At 37.1% G+C, this 21,390-nt stretch overlaps 1 protein-coding gene across 1 annotated transcript in view; it reads right to left on the bottom strand.

Annotated features, from left to right (window-relative positions):
• Positions 1 to 21,390, bottom strand: part of ZNF385C (zinc finger protein 385C) — a 1,443,898-nt gene that overhangs the window by 111,269 nt on the left and 1,311,239 nt on the right. The window contains exon 6 of the mRNA XM_044054735.1: positions 6,893 to 7,058. Within this exon, the coding sequence (XP_043910670.1) occupies positions 6,893 to 7,058 (166 nt within the window). The remainder of the gene's footprint in view (positions 1 to 6,892; positions 7,059 to 21,390) is intronic.

Here is a 21,390-nt window from a genome sequence, read left to right as displayed (position 1 = left end):
AGTGCCAGGGCTAGCAGTTTGAATTGAGCCTTCATGATAGAAATGAACAAAGCCCTTATTGGGCATAAGAAGACCTGTGTTTGATTAGTGGCATGGGCAATGAAGGGGCTGCAGGGGGCAGTGGGAGTAAACGTCTGATGTTGGCTCACCTATCCTGGGGAGAGGGAAGCATCTTAAAGGATCACTGCAATATACAGTTCAGAAGGTTGGCCAGCTCTGTGCTGCATAAGCAGTGAGCCACTCGGTCAAAAGGCTGCACATATGCATAAGACAGTATGCACCTCCCAAAAGCAGCAATCACAGAGCTGCAAAGTCTGTTGCAAGGGAATCAGAGTTAGGGCATATTCCATGGCAAGCCGCATGATGTTGCACCAGTATCCCTGATTTCCTCACCAGTTCTGGACTACAATTGGGTTGAACCCAAGGAAGATTATGGCAGTTCCAGCAGACCTGGTGAATGAGGAACAGAGCTGGGGAGCTAATAACTAACTCCAGGGGAAGGAAAACATGACTAGCGGTTTGACATAATCAAGTGCTGCATGCGGCTGAACCATGAAAGCTTCAAATAAAAATGTCCTTGTTTCAGATGTGGCCCAGTTACTATTTTTTTCTGTGAATATGTTTGTGTGTGAGAGAAAATTAATAGATGTTTAGCTGTATACCTGTATTAAACTCTAACACGTCACTCAAAATACATGCTCTTATAGTTAGAGATGGTGGTGTACCACTTAGTAATTGTGGCTTCCTGCTCCACATTTGTGGGATGAAGATACAGAAATGATTCAGCCTGCACTGCCTTGAATGCAGAGCATATTAATTTGCTTAATATTGCAATGAATCTTTACTTTTCTGGCAGTCATTAAATTATCTGAATGCATATAAGAAAGGCCACCCCCATCTTTCTTATAAAATAACAGTTCCTATATTATTAGCACTAGCACCAACTGCTGACGTAACAAGCTTATTCACACACCACACACACACACACACACACACACACACACACACACACACACACACACACACACACACACACACACACACACACACTCACACACACACACACACAACTTTAATGCATAAACATTCAAAACTCTTTTTCTGCTCCACATCTCAGTGTCACCATATATTATTTTCTATCAGTGTCCTTAATGGCATGCTAATTTCGATGAGTTAGGAATGAATTTGAATTGCTGTATCATGCCCAAACACATCTTTAATACCTGTTTATCTTCTGCTGGCCATAACTACATACCTGCTCTGACCTTCTGACCATCTAATTTCAGGAGCTCTAAAGTGAAGCATGGCTCATGTATCCCACTTCTACAGTTCTGATTATATGCTTGCTTTTATTATAGTTTGAGGTCATATTGTTTCACTTTATTCAATAAGTAAATCTGTCTATAATCCTGTTCTTCTGTAGAAGCATCCTAGAACAGAATATCTTGAATAATTTTGACTACGTCATAAAGCCCTCCAATCATTTGTACTGTATATCTCTGAAATGCTTAAGGTACAGATGAAATGCCAAATAGTAATCAAAGACATCTGTATCTTCATTTAGTATACTAGTTTTACACAGTCTGGAGCATTCTTCTTTACCTTTACCTTTCATTATCATCTAACACAGAGAACATTTTGCATTTGACATGATAGTGACATCTGCCATTGTACAAAATGGATAATATTCTATTTTACATAGTTTAGTAAAATCTAGCAGATCTATATGCATGCAAATGTTACAGGGTTTAACTATAGTAACCATGCTGTTACTCTAGTCAGTTAGTTTAATTTGTTGTATACTTACCACATGTCCTAGTTCAATTTGTTTTATAATATCCCTCCACTTTCTTTTAAATTGCTTCAAAATTGTACTATTTAGAGCTGCTAGAATTTTCCTGGGAGAATATATGACTGGTAATGTGGTAGGATCAATCTGAATATCATGCCTCCTGGAAAATATCCCAGACCAGTAAATTATGCATCAGGTTACTGCCTTGTATATGTACAACGTGCAGTCTTTTCACCATGCCAAGCCTCTTAACAGTTCAAATGCATCAGTATTGAAGGACAGTCTTTTCTAATAATTTGAAACAGTATCTTATATTTCTCATATCTGTATCTGCAGCTAAATGATTTTTGATTCAGTGGTGAAACTTTATAGCCTGAAGAAATAATTTGTAAATGAATAGATTTAGCTTATCTCTCAGTTTCAGTGGTTTAAACGTTTGAGCAGCCATCATGTCACACCCTCCCTCATTATCTAGTTTAAATATACAGTCTTATTATTTGTTTTGTATTGTTCAGTCTGTAGCTCAGAAAATTCCATTTTTTCTCAAGCATATTCTCTGGTTCACACTTTTGCACTGTATTCACATCTACAGTGCCAATGACCAAATCATTTTAATGTTTTTTTATTGTTATATTCATCTACTTTGTTAATGACTTGTAATTTTCCATTTTTATCCCTGTTATTACACAACTTACATACAGTAACTAGCCCAGTGCAGGACATTTTCTTATGTCACGCTTAGTCACCTTCTGGAATTCTTTACAGTTACTTGCTTCTTGTGGTCCAATTTCTCCCTAGTCTTACCAGCTTTTCATACTTTCTTGTCATGTGCATTTAATTGTTTTGTTAACTATTTTTCTTGATTAAAATTTGTTTTACTTGCACAGTACATATCGATGGCTTTTACTAAAGTTAGGGCAGATTCTTGCATCTGCCCATTCATAATTTCATATGCCACATACTACTCTGCCACATGTAAGTGAACTGTACGAATAGACACATTTACTAGCTTTGGTTTCATGCTTTAAATCAGTAATATGAATGTCAACACTTTCCACAGTACCCTGTGCCTGAATGGCAAATTTGCTTAAGATTTGTTTAGCTTACAGTAGTCCTGGAACTTGTATTTCATCATTTCCATTCTATCCTTCTCTATCTCATGAAATTCAAAGGTATACTAAACTTATTTCCCTGCAGCATGCATTACTATGGCACATTATACCTTCACAGACTTCTCAACTATTCCATACACATTCAAGAACAAATCAAACCTTTGGCTCTCCATTCCAATTTTCTGATAAACTGTTTTGGAGAGAAAGATTTATGGCAGGTTGCAGCTATGCCATATCTCTTACTGTTATTTCCGATTAAATGAAGCATCTGAAGTTTTCAGTCAAAATACAAATTTAGAAATCATACATACATGATGTGCCACTTCTGTAACTATTGTTGGTGGCTGCAACAAGCAAAAAGACATTTTACCATATGGACATATACAACCTGGTAATTTACATTGAAAAGGTAAGGTATTTAACGCACCAGCATCATATATGACACATGCATGTACGCATGCACACACACGCACACACACACACACACACACACACATGCACACACACTCGCGCACGCGCGTGTGTGTGTGTGTGTGTGTGTGTGTGTGTGTGTGTGTGTGCAAACACATACGGGCATACACATGCATGCAAGCACACAATCACATTTGTGAAGCTCATGCAAACAGAAATTAGTTGGTCTAAGGTAACATATTGAGTATGATGCAAACTGCTTTGCCAAGATGAGTGGCTTTGACTCAATGGCACAAATTACCTATGATATTATCACATACAAATTGGGTTTTTAACAGATCCATGGTGTGAAAGTTGCTGGTACTCCATCTAAACATAAAACTGTAATTAGTGGTGAACCAGAGGGATCAGTGCTAGGCCCACTCCTGTTCGGCATTTGCTTTACAGCATCAAAACCAATATCTTGGAAATGTGGTCAACCACGCTTACTGATGACTGCAAGCTGGGCATTATTATCCATTCATCCACTGATATTAAACATCTCCAGCAAAGGCTGAAATATACACATACCTGGAATACTGAAAATGGTCTCAAGCTAAATGCAAAAAAGTGCAGCATAGTAGCACTCAGCAAAAAATATGCTCCTCCTCATATGTTATAAAAGATATTTCTCTTTGGACAGATACAGTTGTAAGAAATAAGGGAATATATTAAGATCCAAAGAAATCATCCTCCCACTGTACTCTTCCTTTATCACACCCATCATTGAACACAATGCCCCCTTTGGTATGTACAAATTGAAGCAAACTGGTTAAAGGAAAGGCCTCAGAGCTTTCTAACTAAGAAAATTAAAGGACTTAAGTACTTCAACTATCCTGAAAGATTACAATTGTCCTTATAATCAATAGTCTACAGTCTGTTCCAGGGTAAGCTGTGTCTCACTTTTTGAGTCATAAAAGACACTGTCTTATCTGAGTTCCTGTTTCTTCTCAAAAACAGTGGTTCTACTACCACCCACACTATGGACCTAAAGGTCCACCAACAAGTAAGACTAACTGGAAGGGTATGTCCCTAACTCAATGTATTCCCAGTCCATGGAATAAGTTACCACTACAGATTAAGCAAAGTACTACTTTGGCTACCTTTTAAGGTTAGTCTTGATGATTGGATGGGTAAACACACATTTACACCAGGGTCATGTACTGTTTTGTTTGCTATAGAAGGTGAACACTATTACATATTTAAGGGTTATAAGAACTTTTAAGTGTGTCGACTTAAAAGTGTATTTGCACTAAAAACCAGGAAAAAACTGTTTCATGTACAAGAATCTGTTTATTGAGCGCTTTCGTCAGCCTCAATCAGCAGACTTCATCAGCTAATTGAGGTTGACAAAAGCGCTCAATAAACGGATTCTTGTACATGGAACCGTTTCTTCTTGGTTTTTAGTGTAAGTTTGTTTCAGTTCCTGGTTTTTGTGTTAAAAGTGTATTTGCCTAGATATCTTATGGTCCTAATGATTGCTTGCCTACTTTTGTTCCTATGTTGGTACTGCCAGGAAATATCTGTTTCAGGTTTATCTGAAATATGAATCTCTGTTTTCTGTGTCTGCTGCTGGCAGAAACTGTTATTACAGAAATCTGTGACTCAGCCATGTGCTCACCATATTAGAAGCATATTTGTTAGCTGTAAAATGTAAATGTACCAAGCAAGAAGCATACAGTAGGCAGCCACAGGACTACTAACATACCGAAACAAAAAGGAATCGTTATAAAGACAGGTACAGTAACTGGAAAAATAAGTTTACAGAAATATCTATGCATGCATAGATATATACAGTGTGTGTGTGTGTGTGTGTATGTGTGTGTGTGTGTGTGTGTGTGTGTGTGTGTGTGTGTGTGTGTGTGTGTATGTAATTGCAATTAAGTTGATAAACGCTTTGCTCTTCCTTACAGTTAACTAGCCCCCACACACACACACACACACACACACACACACACACACACACACACACACACACACACACACACACACACATGCTCCTACAAAACAGCTCTTTGCACTGAAGGGAACACAAAGCTGCTATGCTGTGCATACTTTGCTTGCTGTGTCCTCTTTCTCCAGATTCACAAGCGTTGACACAGGACACAACTTTCTCTGCAGTATACCCTTGGCATTATGCTACTACAAGGTGTCATGCTATGTCCACTTGGCAAGATGTCATACTACGTGTGCAGCTAATTAATTGCGGGGCTGTACAGGCTACTGTGCTGTATGCACTCACCAAGCTGCAAGTCCTGTCAAGGCATGTGTAGAGACACAATCTGCCATACTGTGTGCACCAATCAATATGCATGTATATGTGAGCACATATGTTTATTTATCCACACCAGCAATTCTTTAGGTCAGTTAACCCACTCCCAAAACACCCTGCCATACCTTAAAGAATGTAAATCTTGAAGACTACCTTGTTATGTACCTCAATTGATTCTGCTCCCCTTCTATTACAGTTTCACACCCTCCAATGCCAGAAGTGTCATACAACAGTACTGGCAAACATAGGCATATGAATGCACTCAGACACACACACACACACACACACACACACACACACACACACACACACACACACACACACACACACACACACACACACACACACACATGTATGAACAGACAGACACACAGGTTGCCATGCTGTGTGCCTATGCACTCAGTACATGATGACTTAGAAATCCCATTGCATTGTACTGCTTCTTCATGTACAGGCTACCAGACTATGCACTCAATCTATTTTTGTGCCCTGCAGTGGAACAGTGCCGCTCCTTTTGTTACACATCTCAGCTTGTTGTTGAAATTCATAGCATGCTGGATACATGCACAGGATGTTGTAAATTTGTCACAATGGGCCATAATCTACATATTGCCAGGCATTAAATCTGTTCTATGAATTATGCAACTGTCTGTCCAGCAGCCAAGAGAGACTCAGCCCTGTGTTTGGAATGCCAGCCAAACTTACATGGATCCAGCTAATATTGTTTATGACCATTCTGTGTGAACCCCATTGGGTAATGCTATTCACACACTTTTAAGTTGGATAATCATAAACTGGGAATTCTGAGTTTGCAATACATTGATGTTATCAAGTTGCAAGTACCCTTTGACACTGTGCTAACCAATGGTAATTAAATTACTTTAAATTATTAGCTGCTGGATATAGGATGATAGATCTAGGAATCAGAAAATTCTAGTTAAGATCCTATCAGATATTTTCACTAGGTCCTTAATTAAATCACTTGGTAATCAGGACCTCCATCTTAAAACTGCAAGACTCTATGACTAGGTAAAATGGAAACATTGGTGAAAACTGGACACAACAGGCAATGTGAAAATTATCAGACCAATAATTATTTTTGAAACAGAATACATAAACAAGTGTGTTATAAAAACAGAACAACTTTTTCACTCTTCTTATAAAGTGTACACTGACTTGATGCAATGGTGAAAGGTAGAATGATATTGTGATGTGAACATCAGTTATGTTTAAATTGATATATCACAAGTTATTCATCACGCTTACTTGTGTTATTAAGATTTGTGCTTACGGCTCCATTTAGCATTGGCAAGGACTTTGCTGCACTGTTGTTTCTTGAGGCTGTAGAATTTTTTTGTTTGTGTTTTGAGCCCTCTGTAGCTTTGAGCTTCCGAGCATGCTTATGGCCTTTGAAGTGAGCTTCAGCCTGGTTCTAAAACAAGAGAGAGAGAAACAGACAGAGGTTAACGAAGCATTGTTCTGTATGTTGCACTGTATCCACAGAATATACATTCTGTTCTGTGTTTGCCTTTCTGCAGTTATTAGTTATGCATCTTCTATAGTATGTGGCATTTGCTGTGCATTTTCTATTTTTATTCCTAATTAAAAAAGAGATATTAGTAATGTGACAAATAATGCACTTTCACAAGCATATACTGGCTGAAACTTTGAAACATTTTGTGTTCAGAGCTTGCAAATAAAAGGCACTATAGTCTAGTGTCTGTTAAAAAGAAGTGGTAAAAAAACAAGGAATAAAACTCAGAATCAACACTGACTGTATGGCTATACTATTATAACAAATTTCAGATTACTACCATGCTACTAAGGATAAAAGCTAAAAAATGCAGCCTGGCCCTTCTAAGAATGGCATATCCATCAAGAATAATAACCGAAATGCTACAGGTAAATGTATACTATTGTTATAACACAAATAATATAAAACAGTAAAGAATATGAATCATTTAATTATAACTGCTAAACTATTTTTGTGAAGAAGCTTATTATATCAGGATGAAGAGTTATGATGTTGTAGTGGAAAATTAAACGGGTTCCGATTAGATGACCGAAGACGCATTCTATGGAATCCGTCTTGGTCGAACTTAAAACAACGAAAAGGCAAAATGTTGAAGCGGCTTTTAAGCAAATTTTTCCCAGGGAAAGAATTTGCTTGGCCGCTTCCGTTACTTTTTTTTCAATTTTTTTTTTTTTTGGAACAGTGATTTTTTTTTCCTTGGAAAAGAAATTGCTGTTCTGAGCTTTCGAGATTGTAAGCTTTCACTTACATGGGGTCGATTATTCATCGTTTGCTTTTTTAAGCATTCGACGATATAATATAGACCCAATTAAACTACAGAAAATTTGTACAGGTAGTTGCCAATATACAACAGTTAGAAAACTGGAAGGAAATTAGCAGAATTAGTCCTATTTTTTGCCACTGAATCTAGTCAAAACAATGTAGCTGAATATCACTTGTGCTTGGTAGCAGAATAGTCCATTATGCGAGTTTGGCAAGGAGTGAGGATCTGTTTTAATTTAATAATTTCCAACTGAACTGATTGTAGTGATAGCACACCCTTTATGCCTGCATTCAGTGCTTATCATTTTTTTCCGACCAACTGGTAACTACGGGGAAGAATAAATCTTTTTAGGGATCCCATTATCTTGTGGCAAATCACTCATGATTTCTACCTAGAATTTCTAGAGGTCCAATTTGAATTGAATAAATCTAATTACCACATCATTGCTAACTATAGATCACCTTCCATGTCTACTGTTGACCGCAATAATTACCTAAATGCTTTAGATAAAATTACTATCCATCCCAATGCTATTTTCACAGGACCTTTAACTACCAAAGCCTGTACCACAAACAACAAGTATGCAGAGTGTTTTGTAGGCTTTGAGTTTTCCCATCAGAGTCCCAAAATATCCTTGATATTATTCGCACAATCTGGTTCTTTCTCGAAGTTCACCCTGTGTCTCTTCCCTCCCTGGTTAAGTCTGACAACAACCCATTATCTTTTCCTTTAAAATCGGTGGCATCTCCACTGAAAATTCCACCATCTTTAGGGATTTCTAAATGTCAAACCTGTTACAACTCCTAAATGACCTAAATAAATTCCAAGGTAACCATACCTCTGAACTGTACAGATTTTCACAGAATGTCTAGATTTTTGTCTCATATTTTTGGTCTGTTTCTCATAAGATTGTGTTTTTTGTTGTAAATCATTGGCAAATTATTGAGGGTTGAAGTCAGAAAATAATGACGGACATTTGAGTTTCAGACCTTATACCCTTCAAAAAATTAATTCAATAGAAAACCTGTTATCTTATCAACTTTCTAAGTCTGGAAGAGCAATATTTAAGAAGTATCCCTATTTTTGGGCCTTTGTCCCCCCTATTTTTCATGGCTCTGTCCAGATCTCTTTGCTCTAAGAGGTTGACAGGTATAAAGGTAACCCTCGGCTTACTGACCCCATCAAAGATGTCACCTGCAGCTATTTACACCTAAATAGTTGCACTGAGAAGTCAGTCTCTATCTGCTCCAAATATAGTGGAAAATTTAAGAAAACCCCTTCAGGTAGAATACTTGTAACAAAAGACAGAAAGAAAATAATTAATTATACAATAAATCTCCATGTCCTCACCTCAAGAAAGCACTAAAATTGGCTAGCAGTAATCCTAACTGCACTATTAGACAGTTGAAAGTTGATTAAGAACTCAAGATAGGTATTTCCACCATAAATCCTTCCTCAGCTGTGTCAGAAATCTGCTACCTTTTAAACTTATGGAATAGAACTATAAGAATGGGTTTTAATGGATGTACAGTGGATATAAAAAGTTTACACATCCCTGTTAAAATGCCAGTTTTTTGTGATATAAAAAATGAGATCACAGTAAATCATTTCAAAATTTTCCCACATTTAATAATGTGAGATTTAACCTGTACAATTCAATTGAACAAATTTGTTAGGGGGAAAAATATAAAAAATAAAAAAAACATACAATAATCTAGTTGCATAAGTGTGCACACCCTTAAACTAATACTTTGTTGAAGCACCTTTTGATTTAAGTACACCATTCAGTCTTCTTAGGTAGGAGTCTGTCAGCCTGGCACATCTTGACTTGGCAATATTTGCCTACTCTTCCTTGCCAAAGTGCTGTAAATCTATCAGATTGTGAGGGCATCTCTTATGCACAGCCCTCTTCAGGTCACCCCACATATTTCCTATTGGATTTAGGTCTGGGATCTGGCTGGGCCATTCCAAAACTTTAGTTTTCTTCAGGTGAAGCCATTCTTTTGTTGATTTGGATGCATCCTTGGGGTCATTATCATGCTGAAAGGTGAAATTCCTCTTCATCTTCGTCTTTCTAGCAGATGCCTGAAGGTTTTGGGCCAAAAGTGACTGGTATTTGGAACTGCTCATAATTCCCTCCACCTTGACTAAAGCCCCAGTTCCAGCTAAAGAAAAGCAACCCCAAAGCATGATATGGCAACCACCATGCTTCACCGTGGGGATGGTGTTCTTTTGGTGATGTGAAGTGTTGTTTTTGCACCAAACATTCCTTTTAGAATTGTGGCCAAAACGTTCAACCTTGGTCTCATCAGACCATAACACATTTTCCCACATGCTTTTGGGAGACTTGATGTATTATTTTGCAAATTTGAGTCAGGCCTGGATGTTTTTCTGTGTAAGAAAAGGCTTCCGTCTTCCAACCTTACCCCATAGCCCAGACATATGGAGAATACAGGAGATTGTTGTCATATGTAGTACACAACCAGTACTTGCCAGGAATTCCTGCAGTTCCTTCAGTGTTGCTGTAGGTTTCTTGGCAGCCTCCCTGACCAGTTCCTGTCTTGTCTTTTCATCAGTTTTGGAGGGACATCCAGTTCTTTGCAACATCACTGTTGTCCCATATTTTCTCCACTTTTTGTTGACTGTCTTCACTGTGTTCCATGGAAATATTTTTTGTACCCGTCTGCTGACTGATACCTTTCAACAATGAGATCCCATTGATTCTTTGTAAGTTCTCTATGAATCATGGCTTTTGCTGTAGCAGACAACTGAGTAAATGTCAGGAAAATCCTACTAGGACAGCTGAACTTTACTTGGGGTTAATCAGAGTCTTTTTAATTGATGGCAGGTGCGTACCCAAGAAGACTGAATGCTGTAATTAAATCAAAAGGTGCTTCAACAAAGTATTAGTTTAAGGGTGTGCACACTTATGCAACCAGCTTATTGTACATTTTTTATTTCTTATATATTTTTCCCCAAACAGATTTGTTTGTTTTTCAATTGAATTGTACAGGTTTTAGGTCACATTAAAGGTGGGAAAAGTTTTGAAATGATTTATTGTGGTCTCATTTTTTTATATCACAAAAACCTGGCATTTTAACAGGGGTGTGTACACTTTTTATATCCACTGTATGTGTAAAGAAGCAATAATAAACAGCACAGAAAGTTTCAGAAACTATGGTTCCAGTCCGTCTGAAAAAGGGCAGGCACACTCCAATATCTTTACTAATTAATAAGACATAAACTAGTTTCCAAGTGATTTTTCTGCTGTAAAAAAACAGGAATCCGATATTTTTAAATACTGTCTGGACCGATAAAAGTAGAACTCATAGATACTTGAGGTATCTTTGCTTTTTTGCTAAATTTTAAACTGAACTTATATGGTGGGATAGGTAACAAGAATGGAAGAAGAAATAGATACAAAATGAAGAATGATGACTACAGCCTACTAATATTTTGACTTCTTTTAAGAAAACTCTTCTTGATTATAGTTTTTTTGTATAAAACAAGGTAATATAAGTGATTTGGGCTTTTCAGAGTCATTTATTACTTTAGCATCTGTAGGAGGGCCATGGTTTTGAATGATGTCTCTACATCGCACGGTGATATTGTGGAACAGGACTTTGAACTGTCTGAGTGAGATAAGATGGTATTTCTTTCCAAGCTGAGTAAATGTGCATATTCTAGAGCCAAATCTGAATATATCCCATCTGGTCCATACTTTGCAAAGCAAGTTGAAGAAGTAGGAAGGCTGAGTGCCAGGCATTCAGACTAAGCATTCCAACCCGGTATAACTTTAGAAAGCATTAATATTAAAACATGAGCTACATCAGTATGGATGGATAGGTTGCTTTATTAGAATTAACAAAATAATGCAGCAACCAGAGACAACAAATCCATACAAAGCACATGGCTATGACATTGTGGATTAACCAAGGTTGTGTCAGCAGGTTATGAGCAGTGAATCTGGAGGGAAAGGAAAGGAAAACAGCATGGCAGAAATGAGACAAGATTAAGGTCTCAGTAATAGATGAAGAAATGAGAAATGAAGTGTGGTATGTGCATAGAGGAAGGAGTGCAAGATAATCAGAGCAGCAGGACAGCCAGATAGCGGAAGTAAAATGATCAAGGGAGGAAAATGGCAGAGATAAATGGTTAGTAATTACAGGATAAGAGGTAGATGTAGGGTATGTGATAGAAAAACAGCAGGGGACAAAACAGACTATCCAGGAAATGAGGAAGAAAAAGGTGGGGAAGAGGACAGATTGCAAAAGATGTTTGGACATTTGGCAAGACAGGAGATGAATCAGGAAATGTTACTCAGTATGGACTGAAACAGTATAAGGTACTCCAGTGAGTGAGAAAGAGAAAAGATGTTGACCACTGAATAGCTGTTACCCTAGATGATGTTTCTTAATCAAGAAAAAGGTTAATAATTATTGTAACAAGGCAATAGCTGTTCTCAAATCAAATTACATTAAATTTTCAACTAGCTGATCAAACCATCAGAGAAGATGATACAGGCCAAAATACTGCTACCATACCAATGGACCTTTTGAAGTGAAATGGAATTAAACCAGGGAGTACCAAATCTGCAGGAAAATACTGTATAACCTCTTTAAAGATAGGCATGTAATGCTACACAACCTAATATTTCAAACAACACTGCATTTAAGTATGTAGTCCATCATACCTATCAACTGTTCAGATTTTTGCCTCATATTTTTGTTCAGTTCCTCATAAAATTTGCGGTTTTCTGGAAAATCACTGTGGGTTGAAGTCAGTAAATTTTTTGATTCTTTTGGCTTTTCCCGGTTAGGGGTCGCCACAGCGGAACTCCGGTCCGCTAATGATTGGCAGTAGATTTTGACGTGTTGGGTTTCCGGGCCTAATGCACAACCTTCAAAGAAGGAACGCCCATTCACGCATGTCGCCACACAGAAGACGCTCTGAGAATCGAACGAGCAACGTCTGATAATGACACATATTTGAGTTTCAGACTTGATATCCTACAGAAAATGCATGCTAACACAAATCCTGTTATTGTAGCAACTTTCTAAGTTTATAAGGACAATATTTAAAAATCTGTCCTGATTTTTGGGCCTTTGTCTCCCCATTATTTTAGGCTTTGTCCAGATTTCTTGCGTTATGTAGTTGAGAGTTATGAAGTACTATGCAGCAAGCTTCACTGGGTGAGACATAGTGTAGTTATGAACATTCAGCAGGTAATTTGCACTAAATGGAAAGACTATGAAATTTCATGGAAATCTCTTGATAACACAGACTAGCAAATGACAGAAAACAATGTGGAAATCTTTATCAACCAGCAAGCATACATGAAACAAAAATTAAATTAGATTTAAAAAAAATAGCAAATATATATTGATTACAAACAGTAAGCCAGCTGTGATACTGAAAAATCAAATTAAAACTAACGGTATAAGCTAGCAAAAGCACACAACATTAAAGAATAAAAATATGAGAGCTTAAGAGTGTTTTGGTCTTACATCAGGCTAACAGGTGAGAAATGAAATGGTCAGACTAACCTCAAAACAATTTGCAGTGTGCCCTTTGTTTTGAGACAGAGATCTGTCGAAGTTGTACAGCAGGAAAACATGTAGTTCTAATTTATATTATACAATGAAAATTAGTTAATATTCAAAAACGTGCACACTAATCAGACAGATCAGTCAGTGTGTTATTGTAAATCAAGAGTTTCCTCACAGGAAAAAAAAAAGTTTGGTTGAATCATTTTCTCTGCACTGCTAAGTGGAGAATTATAAACTTAAAACAAACAAAACAAAACAAAAAAAAAACTCAAGCTCTGTAGCATACTTCTCAAACTTTTAGAATCTGAAACTTAAATTTCTGCCATTATTTACTGATGTCAGTCATTTATGATCTGCCAGAAAACCAGAGGTTTTATTAGGAACAGACCAAAAATATAAGGAAAACATCTAAAGATCCTGCAAACATGTGGACAGTTGAGAGATATGCTCCACAGATGCAGACTCTGTACAGACGCTACCACACTGGATGCCTCAATATGTTAAAACATAGCAGTGACAGCAATATACTACATAGGTGTTCACAAGTACAAGCTTAAATCATATGCATGAAATATCCTGCATAACCCAGACACCTGGACTACCAGAGGGTATACTAAGGTATTTTAATATGGTGATGTTACTTAGAAAAGGTATGTATTTTCTTAAATAATATCATTGTGTAATAGCAATATTCCTGCTCTGTGAGTGGGTGTTGTAGTTGGCTTTGTTTAATCATTTGGGCTTCAACCTTGTTATCAAACCACACCAACCATTATCCCATTATACCTATACCTTGTTGTGGATTGTTGTTAAAATGAAAGAGTATCTTCTGACTGGAACCATCTAATTGATGGGATTTTATAGGTTAAGCTGAAATGGTCTTGACTGACAAAATAACAGTGAAAATCTTATGATCTGTTCTGACGTCTCTGGTCTGGGCCAGTAATCAAGGAGCCTCAGTCCTCAACACTGAAAGAAGTAAGAAACATTCACTTGGAACAAAAAATACACACACAGTATTTCCAGATGTACCTCACTGCACCAAGCACAATTTCCCTTAAGAGCACACAGGGAACACACTCCATCATGGGGCTGGGTTTCCCTCTCTCTCTCTCTCTCTCTCTCTTCAGGCCCCAAATAAGACTCCCCACTGACACATCTGTAGGGTTAAGTCCTCAGCCAAGTGTTCCAAGCTAAGTCCTTCACCACCCTTCTCTGTGCAACCAGTGCTCTGTTTCCCTGCTCCAAGTAGTTGACGCACATACTCTTTGAGATTTGATTTTCACACACATAACTCACACGCACACACACACACACACACACACACACACACACACACACACACACACACACACACACACACACACACACACACACACACACATACACCTGGGAAAGACTAGCACAGATTTTCCAGTTATGCCTCCTCTGCCTAGACTATAAGGTAAATAATGCTACCAGAACACTCCAAAGCCAGATAGTCTAAGGCTCGTACAAGAGTACCCAAATATACTAAGCAAAATTAATACTAATACAAATGGTAGTGTTTGACCAATGTAGCAAGGCTTTCAGGAGTGGTCACAGTGTCAACAAATAAATATAAGTACTCTCAAAGGTTAAAATATTCTCTAAAAGACCAGCTACAATGAAAAGTTATATATATAAATATATTTAATAATGAACAATACAAGAACATAAAAATACTGTATATTTACAATAAACACCAGCATTTCAATCACAGGAAATATTAAGAATAACATAGATGGAAAGGATCACATAGATACAGAAAAACAATACTTAACTAATCTCACTATATTTTCCTGACTGATCTAAACAATTACTGTGCCCTAGTTCACTTACTAGAGCAAGGAACTATGAAGTGGGTGAGAGGTCCTTCTTTGTCAGGTTTCACAAACAGACTGCCCTGAGACTTCTGTCTCATCTAGTATTAAAACATCATGTCAGTGCTGGATTAAAGAATGACATCACATACATCTGGTCATCTGACTGGTTCCCACACTACCCCCTTTACTAGAAACTGAAACTAAGTCTAGCATATATGTGTCATAATGCGCACACATATATAGCTTTGCTAAGATGTCTTGTAGCATCTGGAAGCTATAAAAACATTTCAGAAACTTTCGCCTTTCCAGCATAGCAGTTACTTCACCCCTAAGGACAATACAGTAGGATTCCTATTCCTGGTTTTCACAGACATTTTGTCTCTGGCTGCAGTTAGAACTGTAAGATACAATCTTTATGGCTTAAACCAGGTAATTTAATTTCAGACTATTTTCCAAAGTTAGCTGGACTAAGATTAACCTATTATCTTCCAGTATCCTCTGTTACAATATATTCATTTCAACAGTTACAATACAGTCTGATATACAAGTATGTTTCTTTTCTGTCCAGCAGGACTCACTCATGGTACATTTTTAATACACACAGCTTTACAAATACATGTTCAACACAAGCACCTGTACAAATCAGTTTGATATACAAATGACATATAATTCTTTACAAAACTCCAACTAGCTATGCTGGCATATGTTACACATCCACTGCTCTACTTCTCCTACCATAGCTGGCAATACCTCACATCATTACACCTGTAATTTACACTTATTTAACAGAGGCAGTAGAAGTAAAACCTGAAGCAACTACACAGTTAGGAGGTAGATTAGGCATGCACTTTGCAATTTTTTTTTATTTGTTTGGAGAAAAAAAAAAGAAAGAAAAAAAGACCAAGTGATAGGCCTGTCCTGTGAGTTCAGATGACTTTGAGAAGACAATGGCTGGGAGTCGTATACATATAACACATATACATAAGGGTAGTATGCAGCACGTTAATGACTGCATGATACCATGTAAAAAATGAGCCATATGGACTATGTACCAATTCACCATGGTACATATCTGTTTTGAATACTGAGATTCATGCTCTACATGACAGGAATAATGCTTGGAGTAGCAGCATCAGTAGCACACATGGATGTGTTAGTAGCCACCTTCACCACCAGAATCAGTGCCAGTAATGCTGCTTATCACCACCAACCGCATCAACAGATGAGGTACAGACATCACCTGACACACCACCAACTCATGGACCTGGAGACTGTAGAACATTTCTGAGTGGACAATGAGACTGTAGAGGATCTTGTCAAACTATGTCACCCACAAGCAGAATTGAGGAGCATGCATGCTATATCTATTCTTGTGGATACTAAGGCATGTGTAGCCTAAATCATCTTAGCTACATGTACCTTACAGTGATCCACAAGGGACATAGGATATCACATGTGTCAGCCTCACAAATTCTAAACCAGGCTGACATCAGTTACCAGTTTTCTGACATTATGCTGTAGCATGTAGAAGAGCTTACCCAGTTTCCATGACAGCAGAGGAGAGACATGTGACAAAAGTAGATCCGCAAATCTTTAATTTTATTTTTATAAAATATTTTTTAATTAATTGTTTTATTTACTTAATTTTAGGATTTATTTTGTGACTACTTTAATTACCTTTGTCATATGTCATATGATATGAGTTTTAATCTTTTCGATGGTACTGTTGATCTTGCATGTCATAGATTCTGATGAAGTCAAGTTGATTTTAAAATGATAAAAATGAGCGACCTATACTTATTAAATAACTTACACCTATTAAATTGCCTTTGTGGACTGTTTTGTTTGTAATTTATTTCTATGGAAACTTTTCAGTATAATTTTTAATCCTTGCATAATATATTAAAATTGCAGCTGACACCCTGACCTACCCAGCTTCCATCCTAATAAACAGATCTATCGCTGAATGATATGTCCCAGCACTGTGAAAAAAAATCCTACATCACCCCTCCACTGTAATTGGAAACTATAGACCTATAGCCATCTATTAACCCTGTTCAAAATCCTTCAAAAATGTTATCCCAGGTATTAAATTATGTCACAGAAAACAACTTTCTCGTAAAATATCAACAACACTTCTGCTACTGCTCTTTCTACCTGTATCAACACAATAAACCTTCACAGGAATGCTGGTTATCCCATATTTGCTCTCTTCCTAGACCAGTCAGAAGCATTTGATATGGTATCTCTCCAAAAGTTATTGAATAAACGATCTGCCCTAGCACTATATAGCCCATCTCTCACATAGTTTCAGAGATATCTAACCAACAGGTATCAGGTTATCATCCTTCTCCCCTGTATTAGTGGGAGATCCCCAAGGGTCTATTATCAGCACCATACTCTTTAATATTTTCATAAATGACCTCTACTCAGCAGTAAAGTATGCCTCCATTATCTGGTATGCTGACAAATGTATACTGATCTGCTCTGCCCATACCTTAGAAAAACTACAAGAAATCACCCAAGACTCTTTCACCTCGGACTCAAAACTACCACTAAAGCCCCTAAAATGCATTCATTCTGTTCCCTATAATGCTCTTTAGTAGTACAAAAAGCACTCCAACATTACATCATCTAGCAACATAAAACTGAACTCATCACTCACACCAAACTCTTACGCATAACCATAGATGAAAACCTAAAATTTGATCACCATATTCGATGGGTGACATCAATAGTACAATTCACTGTATTGCTGTTTTCCCCAACTGTGTCTCCTTTTATATATTACTGTTCTTTCCTGGACCACTGATTCAATAAGCATTGCTATCTTTTCTTAGTGATCTCATAGTCTGACTACAATTAAATTTTTCTCATCTCAACCTTCAGCTTCTTAACTGTCTACAGATCTAATTAACAGAAAAGAATGGATCTTTGGAACAGCATGTTATTTTAAGGGCATACAGCAATAAGTGTACACTGCACCCCAAATGTCAAATGTTAATAATAAACCAATAAAAAGAAGAAGGCAGTGCATTACTGTCCAGAACATTTTCATGAATAAGTTGGACTTCTGTGGATATAAGTATCAAAACGTCATATCACTGTTACATGGATAGGAAGCACACTGGCACAAGGGCAGGAAAACACACACACACACACACACACACACACACACACACACACACACACACACACACACACACACACACACACACACACACTCACACACACAGACACAAACCCCCTTCCATCTTGGGTTATGAAACCAATAAAACCGTTAACAAAAAATATTTCAGCATGTACAGTAAACACCTGCAAAAATATAATGCTTACAAATCAAATCACTTCCTCCAAAGCAGCTTTTACAAGTATTAACTACAGCTGTTCTGTAACATCTAGTTAGCAGAGTGACACTTTAGGAGAAACTGTAACAATGTTTAACTTGCTGGTCTGTAAAACTGTACAACTCTACGTCTCTCTTCAATGAGTCTGAATCCTATTTCTTTCCATTTACATGCTGTGTGACCCTGAGCGTTTAACTTCATTATACTTACAAATTAGAAAAAAAAGGGATTTGTGGTGTCAGGTAAGAATGTCTGGATGGTCATGAAAACAGCTTTATAAATAACTAAAGCCTCAGGACTGCAGCATCCCTTCATAGTGCACTGCCATGCAAACACCAACATTATAACCCAAGTCTTGTCATTGGAAAGAGCTTTCTTTTTTGTGCAATAAAAACAATAGTCTGATGTTAGATAATATTTGATTTTCAGTGCTAGTTTGTCTAAAAATATGTGTAAAAATAGCTGTACACATTCTTGTAAATGGATTTACAAGTGAGGATATGCAAGTGCTAGAACTAAAGAATACATATAGGCCCTTCTCTTATAACTCAGATATGAGTCATGCTTGTCTTGTAAAACAGTATTTACTTTTTTGGTAATTGGAGCATCCTCAGTTAAGATCTTGCCTCTTGCAACTATTCTGTCTGTCTCTCTCTCTTGTTATTTCTGGTTTCCTCCCAGTCACGTTTGACCTTCCAGACTACTGGCCATACAATAGTAATAACAAGCCATCTTCTGTTACACCCCTTTCCCCTGCTTTTTGATAAATAAATCTATGAAAATATATTCAGATCCAGATACAACTATTCTGCAAACACCATGTTGCAGACAGAGATAAGACAGCACTCTGATTAAATGCACTGCATTACATTCAGAGCAGCTTTCAGGCAAAAATTTATAACGTACGAAATGCACAATGCGTAGCTGATGTGAAAATGCAGTCACAGGGGATATGTCTTGCATTATCACATAAATAGATTGCTACATGCAATTTACATTCAGTGATGTTTTTCTCCTACAGAATGAGGGGAAAAAATGAAGCTTGTACAGATGGAAGTCTGCATGACACTGATAAAATGTACACAAAGGGACACAGCCCTAGACATTGGTATATGTTTGCATCCTTGAGAAAATACACTGAAATAGCAAAACTATGCAAAACCTGACAACACTTGGATACCAGATGTATGCTGAATGAGATTCTTTCCTACAAAGAATACTATAGCAACATCAGATGTAATAGCACAAGGCTTGCCAGAAAATAATTTGCATACTAAATATAAAATCATGCATCATAATTAAGATCAGCTTGTCTTTTTATTTAAAATGATATGCATCGTAAGTGGACTGTCAGGCAACTATTTTCTGCAGTTACTGTGGTTTTATATCTGGATCTTAATAGAGGTTTAAAAAACTGCTGCTGACTTAAAGTGCCTTGCTTAGGGGAAAAGAACATAGTAAAAAGTCAACATGGCAAAGCAGTGGATATACTAGGGCTATAGCACTTACCCATGTATTTGCCTGTGATTTTAGATAGTCAACTGTAAATTTATTAAGTGGTATTAAAATGTTTTGAACTGTACGGCATCCTTAAGATTCTGCCATAAAATAGCCTCCCTCAGATGTACCCTACAATATTCTACATTACCTTGCATTACACTGTATGTCTGAGTTTAATACCTCTTAAGAGGGCAGTTACTTTAACTTTATTCTCAGGGATAGTGTAAATGGTTTGTTAGTGACTTGCTGCTGAAACCCAAATGTCAAATGTATCCCTTTATGAGTTTTCTTCATGCCCCTTACCCTCTAGGTATTACGTATTGGTGTCCCAACATAATGTTTTTTCTAGTGTCGCTTATAAATTCTGATATAATTTCCAGCTGTTTAATTTAAGGGTAGCATTCACAATCCTAGGTATTGGGCAAATGTAGTGGTAAACTGTGAAGAGTGGCTCTATGCCAATATGAAAATGTAGCCAGCGGATGTTATTCATGCTGATGACATAAATGCACAAGCATGTTGATAAACATGCTGAACTAAGGCAAAAACATTACTACCTGAAGATACAGTTTACAGGAAGAGTAGCAGGGAGGCCAATTACATGCACAAGGTGACATGCACATTGGTGTATCACTGCGATTTATTGAGATAAACATAAAAGGGCCTTATCTGCATACAAAACACATAAAGGACCCTCATCTTACCTGATTAAACTTAACATCTGGGATTACTTGATTTGGGGAAAAATTAGGGAAACCTTGGACTTTTTAAAGAAAGAAAAAATAAATGGAATATTTTAAATGAATTTTAAACGATTATTGAATTCACTTGTTTTATGGATATGATGGGCATATTATGATTTTGGTGAATACTATAAGTTGTCATTTGTAAATGGGAAATCATTACGTCACTAGTGGAAATGATTATTAATCAGTGAGGAATCATTTATTTTGGTGTTTTTTAGTAATTGTACATACTTGGTAGAAATGCAGTGATTTAATTCAGAAGTACTGATGTGGCAAGGATGTTTTGTTGACTCAACATGCTTCTTTCCTGGGAGATTCCTGTGTCACTGATGAATGAGATAATCTATGTGGATTGCAGAGTTGATAGAATAGGCACAACTCTTCTTTTTACAATGATTTTATGGGTGGTGTGGAAATTTGACTGTGAATTGCAAGTGGATGAAAGAACACTTCGTTAGCATATACCGTTTTATATAATTTT

This window comes from Protopterus annectens, chromosome 13.part0 (assembly GCF_019279795.1).
Source record: "Protopterus annectens isolate FY-2018-M chromosome 13.part0, PAN1.0, whole genome shotgun sequence".
NCBI lineage: Eukaryota > Metazoa > Chordata > Ceratodontiformes > Protopteridae > Protopterus > Protopterus annectens.
Note: the sequence above shows the minus strand (reverse complement) of the source record. Positions and strands in the feature narration are given on the sequence as shown.